General features: G+C 40.3%; 1 protein-coding gene across 1 annotated transcript in view; it reads left to right on the top strand.

The window, feature by feature from the left end:
- Positions 1-353: 353 nt before the first annotated feature.
- Positions 354-21,143, top strand: part of IFTAP (intraflagellar transport associated protein) — a gene marked incomplete at both ends in the record, with an annotated part of 36,421 nt that continues 15,631 nt past the window's right edge. The window contains 3 exons of the mRNA XM_082001024.1: positions 354-456; positions 18,922-19,079; positions 20,510-20,581. Of these exons, the coding sequence (XP_081857150.1) occupies positions 354-456; positions 18,922-19,079; positions 20,510-20,581 (333 nt within the window). The remainder of the gene's footprint in view (positions 457-18,921; positions 19,080-20,509; positions 20,582-21,143) is intronic.

Here is a 21,143-nt window from a genome sequence, read left to right as displayed (position 1 = left end):
ACTGAGCAACTTAAAATGAAGTGGAATGAACACCACTGAGAGAGGCTGGCACTTCTGTGGCCCATATTACCCAAAGACATAAATTTCAGGCATAGATGATCACAGTCTGTCCCTTTGCACTTAAAATTACTAAGTCCACTTGAATTTTGGGGGAAATGTGTAAAGTCCTAGTGACAAGGTCAGAACTTCACAAGGAGAAAAGAAAAGTTTGACATTCTGTTGCTCAACTATGTGAATTAGGGACTTTTCAGTTAATTTGATTTCTCTCTACAGATACATATGGCTCTTTTCTTTCTGTTACAGAAGCAGCCTACTAAAGCAGATATACCTGTTCGACTGTTAAGGTGTGGATGATGGTAGAACAACTGCTAAGCAACAGCATCCTTGATCAATTTATTAATAGCCATGAGCAGTCATATGAAGAGTTTCTAAACACATTCACATATCTTTTGAAAGGTATGTAACCTCCCAAATCTCCCATTAGAAATTACAGCCAGAAGGGAAGGTAAAAAGAAAAGCAGTAGTATTTAGTGTCGTTCTGCTACTCACTTGCTTTGTGACCTTAGGCAAATCTTTATGATGCTTTTGTTTCTCCTATCAGCAGTGGGATCCCTAAGGAACACTTTCCTTAGCTTGGTTCACAGAATGCTAAAGTAGGTCTCTACAGATGGTTAACCGCTTTTTCCTTGCTTTAGGGAGGTGGGGGAGTGTGCACTATTTGTAAGGATAGGCTTTTCCTAAGTATGTCCTGCATTGTTTTGCTAGAGAAGTTTCTGTAAAAGAAGAGCCTAAGGAAAGTACTTAATAGTATGAGATGGCCTAAGATTAGGGGTGTGCAATTTGGATACTTTCACAGGTTTACTAGCACTGGCTTGCTGTGCTGTGCTGTTGTGTGCACCAAGCCAACAAATAACCTGGATAAAGGCATATCAGGACATCAGATTAGGATGATGAGGCTGAAAAGATCTCATGCTCTGCAGATGAAATAAAAAGTGGGACTTAACTTTGGTCTGAGTATTGCTGAATTACAGGCAGTTCAGATCTGGATCCAAATTCTGTTGCTCAGGTTCATTTCTTTTGGCCATGTTAAGTCAGGTGCCATAAAAATAAATGTGAGATACATGTTAGTCACAATTCTTTTTACCACAGCTTTGCACTAAAAATGATGTCCTCGTATACTTGCAGAAGCACTGTATTTTTCAATTACAGCATGTGGCATGCTCCATTGATTGGCACTCAGAAGTCTGTCCTGTCCTTGTCCTTCAGGCAGAACTAAGTGTCAGTCACAGGCAGGAAGCAGAAAACCAGTGTGGGATTTCAAAGCTGCCATAGAAATAATCTTGTGGCAACCTTCTCTCTCTCCTCCCAGTAAAAAATAGAAGAGAAAAATAGAAGAAAAATATCTGGGGGATAAGAGGATTGAAAATTAGGTTCTGGTCTTCTTTATTGATTGATACACTGGGGATAGCTCCTATCTTAGTTAGAAGCATGCTGCATATCATGATGCTACTTGCAAAAAGCCTCCGCATGTATTTCAGTCACTTTCATTGTCACTATAGCATCTGCCACTAAAACTGTAAAAGGTAGAGCTTCAGTTGAATCAAATGCTTAGAAATGCAGTTTCCTGTGCTGGTATAAACAAAACAGCTCAGCTTGTTTTCCTCCCACCTTAACTTTTCCTTCAAAAATACCCAAAGGTGTTGGTTTGCTTTATAAACTAATGACCTGCAAAAATTCTACTTAAAGCACAAGGCCCTTTAGCATCATAACAGTGCAAAATATTTTATAAAATATCACATTCTTAGTTTCTTAATTTTGCATTTGAAAAATAGTCATTTGGATTTAATATTTTTTTTAAAGTAACTGTGATAGCTTTATAAGACTATCTGCTAATAGGCTCCAGAAATTTTCACTTTTACATATGAATTCAAATATTTACTGTGGGGATATATATTTGTGGTTACTGTCAAGCAAAATCTGACCATTTTCAGATTGCCTTTCTGAATTTGGCCTGATAATGGTGTTGATCCACACACTAAATTTTGTACAGTGAGTGTTAATGTCAGAATTTGCAGTCCTACTTAATTGGCTATGGAGATAGCTATTTGTATACACAAATAACCAAGCCCATTCAGTTGTGTGTGCAAATATATATCTCTTTAAAAAAAAATTCCTTGAAAAACATCAACATCTGATAGATTTTTTTGACTGTCATAACATTGGAAATAGAAGACACATATAACATTGAATCCCACTGATTTCTTAGGGTACCATATTTATCTAAGGTGATTTTCACTTGTGTATGAATTTGTATTAGCTCTCTAGTTGGGATTGCAAGGATATTTTCGTCAGGAGTTTCTACATTATTCTTGAAAGCATCTCATAAGAATCTGATTTCCTAACTAATGTTTATTTTTTCTTCATTAGTTAAATTTACATACAGCAAAACTGAGAAGAATATACCCAAGCATCCTTGACTGTTCTGGCCTATCTAAAAAGAACCGTTTTGAGGCTCTAAATTTCAGCCTGGAGTAACAACGTATGAGCACATTAGGGTCTTCTGCTGACAGAATAGTTCCATTCTTGTAAATATGGGAAACAGTATGAATGAATTTTTACATTCCTGACTTTCATTGGCTTTCTAAGGATAGCTAGTATCCTAATCAAGAAAATTGCATTTTTAGGATGTTGTCTTTTTGTATCTGAATGTGTGGTACTACCTTTGGCTACCCCTATTCTTCCTTGTGTTATTTGAAAAAGTATTCTCTTAGCTCAAATAGAACAAGATTCAGAGTCAGAATAAGGTCCTTCTAAATTCAGTGTAATTCATTTAGTGATATGGTTTAAACAGCACACAGGTACGCTATAACTTAATTGGACCATTAAATTGTATCTTTGGTACAGGAATTTAATCTACCTGATTTCAGTATTCCTAAAAACCCCAATGATTCTGTTTTTTAAAGTGTGCTTGGTACTGTGACAGACTGAGAGTTCATAGACAAATTGACAAGTAAATCTTATAGTAAGGCTTTTACCTCACTTCTACCAGATACAATGGGACATTGACAAAAATACTTCAATGTCATTTTCAAATTCTGAGCTCAGCATTTAAAACATAGGTACTCCAACAGAACATAACTTATATATCTTAAATGGCTTACATTTAAAAACTATGGGAGCACTCCCTCCATAATTGGAATTTTTTTTAACCCTTTTAATTGATTCTGTAATGGATGGACACTCAAGGGCTAGGTTAAGATTCTAGTAAGTCTTTTAGTTTTCTTACTTACACCATCCAAAGTGTGTTTTTTTGTCAAAAGGATAACATTAGGTCATGCAGAGAGAAAATTAGAGAGGCAAAAGCCCAGCTAGAACTCAGTCTGGTCACAGCTGTAAGGGATAACAAAAAAGGTTTTAACAAATATATTAACAACAAAAAGAGAGGCAAGGAGAATCTCCATCCTTTATTGGATGCAGGGGGGAACATTGTCACCAAGGATGAGGAAAAGGCTGAGGTACTTAATGCCTTCTTTGCCTAGTCTTTAATAGCCAGACCAGTTATCCTCAGCTCCCACGTATATTCAGCTCCCTGAGCTGGAAGACAGGGATGGAGAGCAGAATAAACTCCCCATACTCCAGGAGGAAGCAGTTAAGGACCTGCTATGCCACCTGGACACCCACAAGTTTATGGGGCCTGATGGGATCCACCCAAGAGTACAGAGGGAGCTGGCGGAGGAGCTTGCCAAGCCACTCTCCATCATTTATCAGCAGTCCTGGGGAAGTCCCAGTTGACTGGAGGCTTACCAATGTGACACCCATCTACAAGAAGGGCCAGAAAGAGGATCCTGGGAACTACAGGTCTGTCAGCCTGACCTCGGTACTAGGGAAAATTATGGAGAGGTTCATCTGGAGGACACTCACAGGGCATGTGCAGGACAACCAAGGGACCAGGCCCAGCCAGCATAGGTTCATGAAAGGCAGGTCCTGCTTGACCAACTTGATCTCCTATGACCGGGTGACCCGCTTAGTGGATGAGGGAAAGGCTGTGGATGTTGTCTATGTGGACTTTAGTAAAGCCTTTGACAGCGTCTCCCACAGCATTCTCCTGGATAAAATGGCGGCTCGTAGCTTAGACAGGTGCATTGGAACAGGCTGCCCAGGGAGGTGGTGGAGTCGCCATCTCTGGAAGTGTTCAAAAAACGTGTGGATGTGGTGCTTCGGGACATGGTTTAGGGGACATGGTGGTGCTGGATTAATGGTTGGACTTGATGATCTTAAAGGTCCTTTCCAACCTAGTGATTCTGTGATTCTGTGATTCTTTGCTGGGTAAAGAACTGGCTGGATGGCCGAGCTCAGAGAGTTGTGGTGAACGGAGATAAATCCAGTTGGCGGCCAGTCACAAGCGGTGTTCCCCAGGGCTCAGTTTTGGGCCTGGTCTTAATTAATATCTTCATCGATGACCTGGATAAAGGGAGTTGAGTGCTCCCTCAATAAGCTTGCAGATGACACCAAGCTGGGTGGGAGTGTTGATCTGCTCGAGGGCAGGAAGGGTCTGCAGAGGGATCTGGACAGGCTGGATCCCTAAATCAATAGGCTGATTGAGGTCATTTTTATGAGGTTTAACAACGCCAAGTGCCGGGTCCTGCACTTCAATCACAACAACCCCATGCAACGCTCCAGGCTTGGGGAGGAGTGGCTGGAGAGCTGCCTGGCAGAAAAGGACCTAGGGTTGCTGGTTGACAGCCGGCTGAATATGAGCCAGCAGTGTGCCCAGGTGGCCAAGGCTGCCAACAGCGTCCTGGCCTGTATCAGAAATAGTGTGGGCAGTAGGAGTAGGGAAGTGATTGTACCCCTGTACTCAGCAGTGGTGAGGCTGCAGCTTGAATCCTGTGTTCAGTTTTGCGCCCCTCACTACAAGAAAGACATTGAGGTGCTGGAGCGTGTCCAGAGAAGGGCAGTGAAGCTGATGAGGGGTCTGGAGAGCAAGTCTTATGAGGAGCAGCTGAGGGAACTGGGCTTGTTCAGCCTGGAGAAGAGGAAGCTGAGGGGAGACCTCATTGCTCCCTACAACTACCTGAAAGGGGATTGTGGTGAGGTGGGTGTTGGTCTCTTCTCACAAATAACTAAGAGGAAATGGCCTCAAGTTGCGCCAGGGGAGTTTTAGACTAGATATTAGGAAAATCTCTTTACTGAAAGAGTGGTCAAGCATTGGGACAGGCTGCCCAGGGAGGTGGTGGAGTCACAATCACTTGGAATTGTTCAAATAATGTGTGGATGTGGCACTTCAGGACATGGTTTAGTGGGCATGGTGGTGTGGGGTTGATGGTTGGACTTGATGATCTTAAGGGTCTTTTCCAGCCTTCATGATTCTGTGATTAACAAGATGAATAGGTAGGTGAAAGGGCTGGTGAACCCAGGGGAATATAATTTCCTAATTAGAGAACAGGTCCAAAGAGGTAAAATTTTTCATGCTCACTGTAAAGCTTTGCAGAAGTTTTCAGCATCTGGAAAAAAATGACCACCTCTTGTGCAAATTCAAATAAAGATATTGGTAAGAGGAATAATTTTATTAGTAATTTATTTTAATACATTGTGCTACTCTTAGAGTCACTGAACCCTCTTATGCTTATGCCACATTATATATTTAGTTTTGTTAGCTTGTTCTTTTAACTTTGAGTATAAAAACAATCTGATAATAAAACAGCTTTCTGGCATTTGCTTTAAGGTTGTACAACTCCGCTATGTTTTTTAAGTCCAAAGAAAAATCTTAAAAGAGTGATTTCTTGACTGTGCACTTGAAGAAGCCTCAGAAGAGTTGAATTTACAAAGGAATCAATGACACAGATTTCTGTAGATGTGGTCAATGAGTGGTCTCTTCAGAACTAAACACTAAACACTTCCTAGAACAACTTTGGACAAAATCTCATGGAAATAGACTGAATCCCCACTTTTTAAAAAAAACTGCTACACAGGGCAAGAAGGTCTTTCAAATCTTAGGAAGAGTGTTTGAAACCTGGTGGAGAGAACTATGATGTCCAAAATTAGAAGACAGCATCTGCCCGTTTTTCTAAACTCAGAGGAAGATTGGGAAATTCACTGGAGCATACAATATTTCCTTTGACCTTCTACAAAAAATATAGAAAAAAACCCCCTCCAGAATGGTCCCAGCTTCAAATTTTTCATCTAGATTTTAAATTACTCCTCTCCCAGTGCTAAAAATATGGGATCCTGGATTGGTCAGCTGCACAGAGAAATGCTGCCATGAGTAAAATTCTTCTCCAAACCCAAGTTTAGATTCAAATTTTTTTCCCTGGTCCTTAGCATTTCACCACTGGGATTAAATTCAGTCCATTTCTGCTATTAATCTTGCACTATTTCATATACCTCACACTGCCTGGCAGTGCGTTGAAATCTGAGGGCTTTGATCAGACCATCTCTAAGCAAACTGAACCTTGGATATATACTTCGTAGCCTCAGTGCTGTTGTTTTGATGCTTCTGTGCCAAGCAAGCTGTCAAGCGGAGGAAGTTGGAAAGTGTCTGACCACTTCTCTGCTTCCAGGTGCCATGCAGGAGCCATATTCTGTGTTGTGATCAGATTAATTTAATTCCCCAGTGCAAGCTGAGCGATGTATTTAGTTCACAGTCCATTTGACGATAGCTGTCTGCTTCCTTTTTTCATTAACCACGTTTAGGAAAAACAGCACCTTTAAACTTCCTACATAAGTGTCAGTGGATGCACTTGACAAATATGAGTCTTAACAGCAGAAAGCATAGCAGAAAACTATGTAAGAAATGACAATAAATTCACTTTAATTTTAAAAATGGACCAGTAGGACAATGCTAACCCCAAGAGAAATTTGCAGCCTTCTTCCTATGAGTAGATTTTCCAATAAAAGCAATGAGACTATTCAATAAAACTAATTAAATTAATCTGTCATCCCCAGAGAACTTAAACAGGGCATAAAATAGGGAAACACCGTCAATTCAGAGCTTTTTATTGATGTGTTGTGCTGGATCATTGGAAAGAATTGGTTGGGAGAAAAACTTTGCAATTTTCTCTTCATCATAAATTCGGTAGCTATCTCTATGTAACCTTCATTCAATATAGTATAAAGTCAAATATCATACAGAGCCCCTAAATGTAGGAAAAAAATAGACATAAGGATGGAAACATAATAGATTATTTTAAAAATAATAATAGCTCATCTGTTTTATGGATATGCGTTGTCCTTAGGTCTTAGTGGTATTTGCTATGCAAAACACTTCACCTCCATTGTATAGACAGGAAAAAATTAGGCATCAAGAAAGGAAACGACTAGTGTTTGTTTGCACAGTAGCTCACTGGCAGCACCAGATAGGGACAGAGGCACTTGGACTCCTGGAAACTTTGGCAGCCCTTGAACAATAGTGCTTCCATGATAGCAATTTTTTGTTCTTTTCTGTGATGCCTTTATTACTAAACAATTTCTAAACTTTGTTTCAGATGAAAAAAATGTATTTTCGTTCTGTTGCATAACTTAGAATTTCTATAATGTAGAAAAAGGGAAATATTTAGTAATTTTGCTGTTGATACTTTGATACAAATTCCATCCTATAGTAGCATATTGGCTATAGTTGAACTCTGTAGTGCTATAAAAAGCAGTAACACAGAATGAACTCTTGCTCTAGCTCATCACTTTGCCTTGAAAGGCATTGAAGTGTGCTAAATGCAGCTGTTGGCTAAGTTTCATGTCATTGTAGTGAGTTGAGGAAGCACTGTGAGCCCTCTTTTCCAGATGTGGAAATGACACAAGACAAATAATCTCAGAGATCAGAGCCATATAGTGGCTCAACAGGACAATCCAAAACAGAAATCTAGTGACCTTGCTTCCAATTTAGTGATGAACTCTTTATAGAATTGTGTGCTTTTCTGTGTGCAGTATAAAATCACATAAAAATACCTAATTTCAAGAAAGTAGGTATTTGCCTTTAAAAGAAAGAATCAGGCCTTTTGAAGATGTCTCCATGTCTGAATTATGATATCCAAAATCTAGCATTTTTGAAAGTCTTGGGCTTTCTGACATTCTATTAATTTGTTCCCACCTGCTGTAATCTTCTCATGGTATTATTTGTTAAGAAAGGAATACTTTGTATGGAGATGTCAAATGCTTTTAATTATGTACAATTCTCTTGTTTCTTACAGTGCTTATCTGTTTATCTGCCAGTGCTGAATTCTTCTAGAATGCAGGTACACAGAAGGCTTTCAAAATCAATTCTGTCCTGATTTATTAGTATATCACCTATTCTTTTAAAGTGCTCCCAACATATGTATTTAATGTAGTTTCCTTGTGCTGAGGATGAATTTAAGCACACTTGTGGTTGGTTTGACTGTAAAAAAAGAAAAAAAAAAGCAAGTGTAACAAACAGTGCTTATTTAAGTAATAAACTCAAATACCTTCTGTATCTTTTAGCTAAGGTTCAAAATATGGCTCAGTGTAGCCAAGACTCAGAAAGAAGTGTAGAGTTCCTGTACACTGAACTAGTGTTCTCCCATTAGTTACTGTCTTATTTAAAACTCTTCTTAAACTATGCCTCAAACCCAATTCCTGAAATATAACACTATTTGCATTCTGCAAAGTACAGTGTAGATACTCTGAAGCCATCGGAAGCAGGCCCACCTTTATCAACTACTGGAAAAAGTCTTCCAGCTTTCATATCCGGATACATTTTCAAATGATAATTGCAAAATGCTATCAGTTGTACAGCCTGTGCCTTTAAGAAGCTGTTTTTTTTCCCCCCACCACGTAAACACTCTTTATTGTTAGAACTAGAAATCTGATCTAGTATGTTGGCATTGCTTGGTAATGATAGATACCACTTGATCCCTTGCAGATATTAAGAGGCATAGCTTCCTTACTAGGACTGCACTGATTAATATCAGCTGAGGATCTGCTCTAAGATTTCTGTCTGGTTTTCTGAATTTTTTAAAGATGATTTTTCATCATCATCTGTTGGAAGAAGCAGGATTTTGCTCATGCAGACTGCTGAAATGGTCAAGTGCACATTTGCCTTGTTATTTAACTGACTTCATTATAGTATTCAAATGGAGAAGGTATCCAGCAACAGCACTGTTGAACCGTGGAAGAATAATACATATTTTTAAATGATCAGCTGGGGTGAATGTGGTATAAACAGGAAATATTGGCCCTTTTCTAACACTGACATTATCTAAAGCACAACGGAGACATAGATATTGATACAGATAAACACTACATAAAACCAGAGTATACAGGTTCCGTTAAAGAAAAAGGGAGAGATACTGATACAGTAAAACAACAGTTAAACTTTTGAAAATTAAGAGCTGAGTTAGTTTTGAAGAAGTGTTGCTGTACATTAAGCTAAAGCAGATGTGTGACAGTGGCTAAAATATACTTGAGAGTCATTCTTTCCCCTGAAGGAGCACATACAAAAAAAAGTCCTTTCCTGTCTGTTTTTTAAACATACTACAGTAAGGGAAGTATCAAAAAATGGCAGCCAGAAGTAATAATTGGAACTCAAGAGTTTACCCTTTTAAGTCAGAAATAGTCCCACTGAAGTTACTTGTCCCATTTAATGGAATACGTATTTATGCTAGCTGAGGACATGGTGTAATGAAATTTCCTTAGGAACCTGGCATTACTGAGAAAAGGATCAAGCCTATATTACTGATTATAGTAAAAATTGACCTTTTTTTAAGGAAAAAAAAGGTAAACGATACTTTTTGCTGATTATTTGTCATTTAAACAGAGTAAGATCAAAGACATTGGGGAAGAGGCTGCACCAGCTGTATCTCGGTTCTGGTGTAGAGAGGAAGAATTCCATAGGCATAAGCGAGTTACACTGCAGTGAGGGAAAGGGGATTCAGCAGCAAAAATGCCCTTGTTAATTGGAGATGAAGTGTAGAAACAAAAGATCACAATTTTGGACATATTGGACTTGCCAGATGTGTAACGAATATGAATTTGCACAATTAGGGAAATAAGTTGTTATTTTCTCTGCTGTTACTTTGACAGAAGAGTTCTGCTTGGTCAGTGCTACAGTGAGATCACTGTCATCGAAATTAGCGAGGGTTTTGGTTGAGTAAGATTGGAATGGGACTTTAGGAATTCAGATAGCTAGGGGATAGACAATTCAGATGCTGAGGGGCGTCAGATATGATATAGTATCTATGGAACATGCAATGCCTTTTTGGGTGGCAGCGGGAGGCTAGACAGGATGCCCTAAGACTCTTAAAACAGCACTACATAACGAAGTTTAGGTGTCTGAATTGCATCTGGATTGCTCTTACTTATGGACAGGCACATAGGACCTTAATACTGAAATCCTCCAGTTACTTACTCTATGGGATACAGCTGGGCAATATACAAGTAGAAGGAGGCTGCAAGTTTTGATTGGGTTACTGCAGAAAATCTGGGAGCTGGTTTGACTGAATTATCAGGAAGAAATAGAAGGCTTAAAAATTATCTTCCCAACAAATTGGATTTTCGGTTCTGAAATTTGTTTTTTTCCTCTTACAGCTTGGCATTTAGGGTAAATAAGGTTGTGAATGAATACGAAATGAACATGAAATGAAATTAACATGAACATGAAATCTGTCCTTGTGACCTCTGTGCAAGACAGTTATCATGTAGTTATCTATATCAGTTATCAAAAAGTAAAATTATTTTTAGTTCTAGAGTCCTGCACAAAGTCATTATTATTTGAATCCCAGGTTTTGCACCAAAGCATAACTTGGAAGGGATTCACAGGTCTTCTGCTGGCCCTCTGTCCAGCATTTTGAGGACAAAGAAGTAAATTGGAACTTAGAATAGTAGCTTTGCTGTATATTTTTTTTTTTAATAGTTAAAGGGGCCTGTTTCTCACTCTCACCCAATTTTTGTTTTTGGAATGAATTCACTGAGTTGAAAAAATGTGGGAAATACATAGTAGTTTGTATTGTTTTGTCCAGTGTATTATCCCAAGCCAGGTTTTCTACAGTATGTTATTGATTGCTGTGTCTGGTCTGGCTCTGAAATGTTCAGACCACGATACTTTTGTCATTCTTCTGGGGCTACTATTTCATCTAACAGATTTCACTGACAGGAAGTTTTTCCTGATAATCCTGGTTTCTGTCTTCCCTGGCTTTATGATAAGTGACTCCATTATTCTTTGAAGTATGTGGGTGATCAGTGGACATTTTCAAAAGATTCCCTTCCAAATTGGAAGACAAAGAGAATTTTAAGCAATATAGAAGACAGATAGTAGGAGTAGTAGGAGAGAAAAAAATTATCAAGCTGGATATACTGTCTGATAGAAATATGTTTCTGAAGTCTGCAACATACTTTTCAGTTACACACAATTATGATGGATACTACTCTTGAGAGACTCAGATGTACTTTTCTAGAGACCTAAGCTGGCTTGTTATTTCATTGTTAAGGTACTGACAGTGGAATTTCTATAAAGTAAGACTGAAAAACTGTCTGCAGAGTGAATATGTGCATCTTTCCATCATTTCAGCTGCTGTCTTCTGCTACTTTTTCTTGTGCTTGTATCCCTTATTTTAGACGTGGGGACAGGGTGAGTGAACGGCTGTGTGGTTGTTTTAGCTACCTGCCAGGTTAAACGTTACAGTCCTTTTTGGTGCCCAACGTGGGGCTCGACAGGTTGAGATAATGACAAATCTGACCAGAGGGTGTGAGAACAAATTTGTTATAAATGGCTGGCACTGCAGCTACTCAAACCCCTGCAACAGGCACTGTGGCTACTCCAGCCCCCATGATGGGTACTGCAGCTACTCAAACCCCTGCAACATTCATTATATTAGTTTGATAGTTGCTGGTCACAATGTTGATTTATTTGCTCTCAGAGTTTTTGTGATGGTTCTCAGGTGTGTGTTTTGTAACACCTTACTTAAAGTATATGTTCCCTGTTGTGCTGTTTATCATCTGTGGGAGGTGGGTCAAGGTTATCATTGTGCTGTACTTTGTAACAGGGGCTAATGATATGGCTGTGAAAAATGGCTGGCTGTGACACTAATCTGGTATTTGTACTCAGCATTGCCATCATCTCTGTACTTTGGGAGCCAACTCTCAGAAACTATTAATAATTCACTTTTTACCTTTTCTCCTCAGAGAGCCAATTTATGGGGGAGACACCTTCCTTCACCTTCCCCTTCTTCTCCAGGCTATTTTCAATAGCTCTTGAGAATTTTGAATATCCTTGGGATGTTCAAACCGTCATTTTCCTGTTGCTCCTACTCACGAATGTGTTTCAGGTCGAAATAATTAAACAATTATTTAAATTTTGAAAGACATAAATTTTTTTACCACCCTTGCAACAGGCACTGCAGCTACTCCAACCCCCATGACAGGCATGGGCACTATGGCTACTCAAACGCCTGCAACAGGCACTGCGGCTACTCCTGCCCCTGTGACGGGCATTGCAGCTGCTCAAACCCCTGCAACAGGTACTGTGACTACTCCAAGCCTGACAGTGGGCACTGTGGCCACTCAGACCCTGGTGATAGATACTGCAGATGAACCAGAGAACCAACCCGTGCCAGTATCAGTCACCCCTATAAACAAGAAGAAATGGACACAAAGTCAGCTGGTTTAGTAAAGGATGATGAAGGGCCATCATGAGAACTGGAGGTAGAAGAGGCAGAACCAGAGACAACCACCTGATCCCTATCCCTCAGTGACCTGCAAGATATGTGAAAAGACTTCAGCCGTTGTCCAGGAGAGCACGTTGTCACCTAGGTGTTCTGATGCTGGGGTAACGGGACCAGTAGCCAGGAGTTAGAAGGTAGGGAAGCCAAGCAGCGATGGTCCCTGTCTAGAGAAGGGGGCATTGACAAGGCAATTGGGAAAAAAGACACAAGCCCTCAGTCTCTGGAGGAAACTCCTGCAGCCAATGGTACACCACAATTGATATCACTAATGCATTTTTCTCAATCCCTTTGGCAGCAGAATGCCAGGCCACAGTTTGCTTTCACTTAGAGGAGTGTCCAGTACACCTGGAACTGACTGTCCCAGGGTGGAAACATAGCCCTGCTATTTGCCATGGACTAATCCAGACTGCACTGGAACAGAGTGAAGCTCTGGAACACCTGCCATACATACATTGTACAGTGCAACACAGCAGAAGTTTTTGAGAAAAGGAAGGAGACAGTCCAAATCCTTTTGAAAGCCAATTTTGCCATAAAATAAAGTAAGTTCAAAGAACCTGCACAGGAGATCCAGTTTTTAGGAATAAAACAGCAAGATGGACGTCATCAGATCCCAGTGCATGTGATCAACAAATAACAGCCGTGTCTTCACCAACTAGCAAAAAGGAAACACAAGCTTTCTTAGGCATTGTGTGTTTTTGGAGAATGTATATTCCAAATTACAGTCTGTTTGTAAGCCCTCTCTTTCAAGTGACCGGGAAGAACAATGATTTCAAATGGAGCCCTGAGCAATGACAAGCCTTTGAACAAATTAAACAGGAAGTAGTGCATGCAGTAGCCCATGGGCCAGTCCGGGCAGGCCAAGATATTAAAAATGTGCTCTACACCACAGCTGGGGAGAATGGCCCTACCTGGCCATTCTGTCTCTGGCAGAAAGCATCAGGGGGCACCTGAGGTCAACCCCTAAGATATTGGAGTCGGGGATACAGACGATCCAAGGTCTGCTATACTGCAACTGAAAAAGAGATTGGCAGTGTATGAAGGAGTTCGAGCTGCTTCAGAAGTGATTGATACTGAAGCACAGCTCCTCCTAGCACCCTGACTGTTGGTGCTGGGCTGGATGTTCAAAGGGAGGGTCCCCTCTACACATCATGCAGCTGAAGCTAGGTGGAGTAAGTGGCTTGCACTGATCACACAGCAGACTGAAATAGGAAACCCCAGTTGCCCAGGATTCTGGGAAGTGATCATGGACTGGCCAGAAGGTAAAAATTTTGGACTACTGCCAGAAGAGGTTGTGATGCATGCTGAAGAGGCCCCGCCATATAATAAACTACCAGAAAATGAAGAGCAGTATGTCCTGTTCACTGATGGGTCCTGTTTTATTGTAGGCAAACATTGGAGGTGCAAGGCTGCTGTATGGAGTCCTATACAATGAGTTGCAGAAGCTGCTGAAGGACAAGGTGAATCAAGTCAGTTTGCAGAGGTGAAAGCCACCCAGGTAGCTTTAAACATTACTGAACAAGAAAAATGGCCAGTACTTTATCTCTGTACTGATTCATGGATGATGGCAAACGCTCTGTGGGGACGGCTACAGCAATGGAAGCAGACCAACTGGCAGTGATGAGGTAAACCCATCTGGGCTGCCATGTTATGGCAAGATATCGCTGCCTGGGTAGAGAATCTGGTTGTAAAAGTATGCCATGTAGTTGCTCATGTACCCAAGAGTGGGCCACTGAAGAACATCAAAACAATGATCAGGTGGACCAGGCTGCTAAGATCGAAGTGGCTCAGGTGGATCTGGACTGGCAACGTAAGGGTAAACTATTTATAGCTCGGTGGGCCCATGACACCTCAGGCCACCAGGGAAAAGATGCAACATGTTGATTGGCTCGTGATCAAGGGGTGGATTTGACCACGGACACTATTGCACAGGTTAACCATGAATGTGAAACGTGTGCTGCAATCAAGCAAGCCAAGCAGTTAAAGCCTCTTTGGTATGGAGGGCAATGGCTGAAATATAAATATGGGGAGGCCTGGCAGATTGACTATACCACACTCCCACAAACCCGCCCAGGCAAGCCCTTTGTGCTCACAATGGTGGAAGCAACCACTGGCTGGCTGGAAACATATCCCATGCCCCATGCCACCACCTGGAACACTATCCTGGGCCTTGAAAAGCAAGTCATAGAGCGACATGGCACCCCAGAAAGAATCAGACAACAGGACTCATTTTTGAAAGAACCTCATAGACACCTGGGCCAAAGAGCATGGCATAGAGTGGGTGTATCACATCCCCTGTCATGCACCAGCCTCTGCGAAAATTGAATGATACAATGGACTTAAAGATTACACTGAGAGCAATGGGCGGTGGGACCTTCAAACACTGGGATACATATTTAGCAAAAGCCACCTGGTTAGTCAGCATTGGGGATCTACCAATTGAGTTGGCCCTTCCCAGTGAAAACTTTTACATATGGTAGAAGAGGATAAAGTCCCTGTGGTACACACAAAGAATATGTTAGGGAAGACAATCTGGGTTACTCCTGCCTCGGGCAAAGGCAAATCCATGCCTTTTGCTCAAAATGCGATTGCTTTTGCCCAAGGCCCTGTTTGCATCTGTTGAGTGATGTGGCAGGATGAGGAAGTCCAATGTGTACCTCCAGGAGATTTGATTTTGGGGAAGGATAGCCAATTTGAATTACATGCTGTTAATTGCTATATAATACTGTATGTCATCACTACGATCACTATATTAATGGTATTATAGTAAGAATCACCCAGATTAGTGAAACCGAACAAAGAGCAGTGGTGATAGAATCAGGACTGGCTTCAGCATGTAATGATCCAAGACCACACACCATCTCTCCTGCCCTGAGAGACTGTTACGACAGATGGACCCCAAAGTAATGGACTAAATGAACTAAACAGACATTTTAGAGTGATGGCCCCTAAACTAGGGGAATGATGTCTGTGTGTATATATCAAAAGACAGGAAAGGTGGCGGCGGTGAATTGGGATGTATTAGAAATTGTACGACCTGGGCATGACGTAGATGGTATAGAGTCAGGGGTGGATGCTGTCCTGGTTTTGGCTGGGGTGGAGTTAATTGTCTTCCTGTTAGTGCTATGTTTTGGATTTGGGATGAAAGTAATCTTGATAACATACTGATGTTTTTAGTTGTTGCCAAGCAGTCACGGACTGTCCAGCTTCTCATGCTGGCTTGCCAGTGAAGAAGGCGGGGGCTATACGGGAAGCTGTGAGGGGGACACAGCCAGGACAGCTGACCAAAAGTAGCCGAAGGGGTATTCCATACCATATGACATCATGCTCAGTATATAAACTGGGGGAGTTGACTGGGGGAGTTGTCTGGGGAGTTATTGCAGCTTGGGAACTAACTGGGCATTGGTCAGCAGGTGGTGAGCAATTGTGCTGTCCATCACTTGTTTTGTATATTCTTTTATCATTATTATTATTCTTTTTCTTTCTGCCCTATTGTGTCTTTATCTCAACCCATGAGTTCTACCTTCTTTCCGATTCTCTCCCCTATCCTGCTGGGGTGGGGGCAGCGTAAGTGAACGGCTGTGTGGTTGTTTTAGCTACCTGCCAGGTTAAACTATGACAATTTCCATGGCTTGAAAAAGAGACTGTGTAGGAAGAAGAGATTGCCCATATGTACTGCTATTTCCAAGTATTGTTTTAGGAAAGTACTTGCTAAAAAAGTGGGGAGAAGCCAGATGTCGTATCAAGAGACGTGAAATTTCAAAATTATTCAGAGGATCCATCTGTGGTCTGAGCATTAAAATCTGTTTGCTAGATTGCTCTGGTGTGGTGTAGTTTTCTTTCTATAAACCTTGACTCTTATGAGTGTGGACTTCAGGTTATGCTCAGACTGCCAGCTCTTTCTATGTATCATAGTAAACGCAGCACAGAGCTGTCCCTGGGGATTAATAATGCTTTGGTGAATGGCTCGATGTAGTAACCCCAAGGGCATCATTAAAACTCTCCAGAAGAATTACTTCAATGCCTGTAACATATAATTACACTTTACAAATGCACTGCAGTGTTTCTTATTGTTACAAAGTAGATTTTTCAAACTAAACCCAAGAAACTCTGTTAAATGAGCATTTATTTTTCATTAAGAAAATGTGGTGTGAAGTTCATTTGAATTGATTGTCCTATAGCTGCTCCATATTTGATAATGTGACTTTTAAAATAAAAAGTCCTGCTTTTTTGTTTTGGCCATGATTAGTATATTTTTTGCCATGCTGTAGGAAAAAAATATTCAGCATAGGTTCAGAAATCCGTACTTCCATGCACATAGTTTTCCTCATCTTTAATCAGCTCCTAGATCCAATCTGTACTGTTGAGATTTAATTTGATGATCACCTAGCTCTATCCTAATTCTGCTGGCTGCTCCATGCCCCATGGACCTGGCTGGTAGGACAGTCAGAAGCACTAAGAGTTGTCTTAACTGTACTCTTGTTGTCCAAGGAGTTGTTAAAGGTCTGAAAAATGTCATAAGCTATCATTGAAAGACTTGGTTCTGTTTCGAAATACTTCCCTATTTTCAGTAAGGGCCCAATTGGCCACTATTGGTGTATAAAATAAACACAAGAGAAGTTATTCCAATCTTCTGTCAATTCAGTGGCAAAACATTTTTCCAGTCTGTCTTTGAAGACCAAAGGAATCCCCTAAGGGAATAAACCCTGATTGAACATCTGTATTTAATCTTTAATCTCAGGACCAAAACTTCTGACAATTAAATATCACTGGCATACTGCTTTTTGTTAGTGTGATCCCAATGAAAAAAGATTTACTCACAAAATTTTCCTACCCAGTTAGGTTGCTGATATGAAGAGGAAATCAAACTGGTAATCAGCGAAGTCAAGAGCATACTATAGTTGTTAAACACTGAAAGCAGCAGGGCCTAAAGAAATCAGCTCAAAGGTGGTGGTGTATGAACTAAAGATACAGGGACTAGGTTACAGGACTTGTCAGTGCATCTCATCACAAATAATCTGAGAGCTGAAAATATCCAAAAAAGCAAGACAGTAGAGTAAGGTTACACCTTAGTTTTAAAATAAAAACTTTGTTTAAATGTTCTCTGAATGCTGCACAAAACTGCACATAACATTTGTACCCATGCCTTCATCTGGCACTGCAAACCCCAGCACATATGAAGAGAGTCTCTTCTTTGCGATGACACTATAAATCCCATAGCAACTGCACGTACACATTTTAGATGTACATTTTTAGAATTCTGGCAGTGGTGCCCATGGACACCTGAGAGCTCTGTGGGTGCTGGCCCTGGGCAGACTCACAGCCAGTATCAGTATCAGCTCTGACAAGAACTGCCAAGACTCACTTCTATGCTAGACAGCATGGGCATTTGCTCTAATGGTTGTGAGGTTCACACATGGGGCACATGTTTGGGCTGATAGTATAAACAAGGTGATACCAAGATAATGAGGTAGAAAATACAAGAACTACTCCATTTTTGGACCAGATCATCGCTGCACTGTGATGAAAATCAGAGTCCTTTCTTGTCCTTGATAAGAAGGTACGCCATCAGTTAGGTATGTGAAGGAATATGTGCACTTGAACTGCTTAAGATATCAAGTGATTTTGTGAGCACAGATCCCACGTAAGCATAGTTGCTGGAGTTTTAAAACTAGACATGTGAGTGTTGGGAGTGTGTTGGTGCTGGAGAATGAGGTGGGGTTTCTGCTTTTAATTCTAAAAATGTACATCTAAAATGTGTGCGTGCAGTTGCTATGGGATTTATAGTGTCATCGCAAAGAAGAGACTCTCTTCATATGTGCTGGGGTTTGCAGTGCCAGATGAAGGCATGGGTACAAATGGTATGTGCAATTTTGTGCAGCATTCAGAGAACATTTAAACAAAGTTTTTATTTTAAAACTAAGGTGTAACCTTACTCTACTGTCTTGCTTTTTTGGATATTTTCAGCTCTCAGATTATTTTACCATGTTTTCTATATGTCGCATAAGTTTTTGAGACAATGAATTCTTCAGTGTTGAGGAATAGGTGATACTCTGTGCACTTGAAATTCAAACTGTATATTCAGTTTTATGATAAAGATTGCAAAATACATGTATATGATGCACATGTAAGCTCTGAGCATGAGAGGAAAAGTGAAGGTATAAAATAAGTCAATATTAAATCTAATGAAATGCATGTTTTTCTTTTTCTTGGCTAGTGCATTATGTTATCTGATCTGGTGTGATTGTTCTTGCAGAGGAAGAGGGGAAGACAATTCAAGGAAGTAAAGTGGACTCCTTAAGAAAAACATTTTCTACTTCTGAATTACCAAACAGAAATAAACAGTGTGGCTCACCTGGAAGAAGCAAAGAAATTTGTGTGTCTCTTCTACCACAGATGCCAAATGAGAATGAGGTAATGAGTTAACATTTGTCCATGTGGACAAACACCACATTCAAACAGATGAAAATACAGGGAGATACAGTGTCCAAATGTTAGAGGCTAGTGGTATTTACCCCATGCGAGGCAAATATTTAAAATACTACCCAAGTGTGTAATGCTTACAGAGGCACCTGCAGGGATCACATTTGGCAGTGGCATTTGCTCTACTGAAGAGCTGCCATAATCTGACTAATAAATAAGGTGCCCTGCAAGGACCTTTTTAATACTTTCACTGAAGGCTCTAGTTAAAGGTAGAGGTTGGCAAAAAGGTAAAAATCTTGAGAGCATGCACAGGTTTATTTTGTTTCATGGGGATTTTAGCAAGTACTGAATTCTGTGTGACTGACGCTATATTGCTTCAGATACCTAAACTAAACAGTAGGCAGGCCAGAGGCATTTTTAATCTTCTGAAACATACGGGATTTAATGAGTAGGGACAGGAGAACAGCAGACATCATCTGGAGAGAGCAAGATGGAAATCTGAGTCCACTTTTTAAGAACTTCTGCCCTCCTGCCTGAATAACAAATAACTAAGCTGTGATCTAGCCTGTACTCAAAAATTGCCTTCATTAAACTTTATTAAAAAAGAAGTAGCAGATAATTTCATGCAGTACACAGAGCAACACACTTAAGTGCCTTGAAATGATGGGCCTGCCAAGCCACTGTCAAAGAGGACAAGCTGTCATTTTTCTCCTTACTAGCACATGCCTTTGAGGTGGAATCAAGCAAGAGTTTTAAAACAATCCCATTCTGTCAGTTGATTGTGTAATAATAATGACAAGAATCTTCTTGCCATTTTTCTCATGAAGAATATAGTTGCCTCATTGGGGTAGACTGCCTTTAGATCTCTTATTTTAGCCACTTTGAATTGGCTTTCTGCCCCATAAAGTGATATGCAACTTCCATTATCCTTTAGTTAATGGAACATCTTAAGACTTGTCTTTGTTGCTACAGAAAAAAAGTTTTGGGCATGGCTGCACATTTTTGTCTTATTAGCAGTTTAAGAAACAAACAGTAATAGTAGAATGCATCAGAAAAATTGCTAGCATAGTAGCAGGAGGAGGCTGTAATGCAGTAAGTTGGCCACTGTAACCTTTAAGCCTACCCTGAGGAAAGGAAAGAGGGAAAAACTGCTATTGAAAACAATGCTTCTTTCTAAATGCTACTTTTTAGGCATGTTATGATTACTTGTGCTGTTGTTCCAATTGATTCAGTCTAGTCCTGTGTAGGATTTCAGAGGATTACCTGCATATGTTCTATTTTCAGGAGCATTGCATTCACTTTTAAAAAAAATTTAATTACACCATAAAGAATCTGTATGTATGTGTAGATCAGTAGGAGCTTTAACTGTGATTTTGGTTCTGTTTCATGCATATAAATATTTCTTGCCTATCTGTCTACAGACAGTGATGAATGAGAGCTGGAAAGCTGGTGGCTCTGGTGGAAATGATCTCAGTCTGTCTGAAAGAGTGAAGGTGAGGTTTTCTTTGATTTTCTTCGAAGTGGGGATTGAGGGTATGCATACAACATGACTGATAGTTTACATTCATTTACAAAGTACTTGCAGTTTGTTGATGTATTTCTTTTCCATCTATGGGAAAGAAGGATGAGGGCATTACCATCCAAAATTTTTTTCAAATATTAATGAGTATGTACTTTTAAAGTGTAAAGGTCATGTAAGTGTTGATGAGAATGGTCAAATCAGGTTGGAAAAATATATCTAAGAGCATCTCTAATTACTTCATGGAAACACAGACGACTACCCAGTGCATGTAATAAATCCTCCATGGTAACACTATTTGCACAGAGTATGGATAAGGCCTTTCACTCTCACCCTGTGCCTCTCTTCAAAGTGCTACCTGAAATAAGAAACGTGGTATATTTTAGATAGTTTAGACCGTTTTCAAGGGACATCATCCTGAAAAAACAGTAATGCAATGTCCCAGATGAAATACTAAAAATTTGGTAATTCTTAGCTTTTTTATTTCCCATTCAGTTCACCATTAGTATCAAAACAGAAGGATCAAGCTCTATATT

The sequence above is a fragment of the Phaethon aethereus genome (assembly GCF_964289735.1).
Source record: "Phaethon aethereus genome assembly, chromosome: 5".
In the NCBI taxonomy this organism is placed as follows: domain Eukaryota; kingdom Metazoa; phylum Chordata; class Aves; order Phaethontiformes; family Phaethontidae; genus Phaethon; species Phaethon aethereus.
Note: the sequence above shows the minus strand (reverse complement) of the source record. Positions and strands in the feature narration are given on the sequence as shown.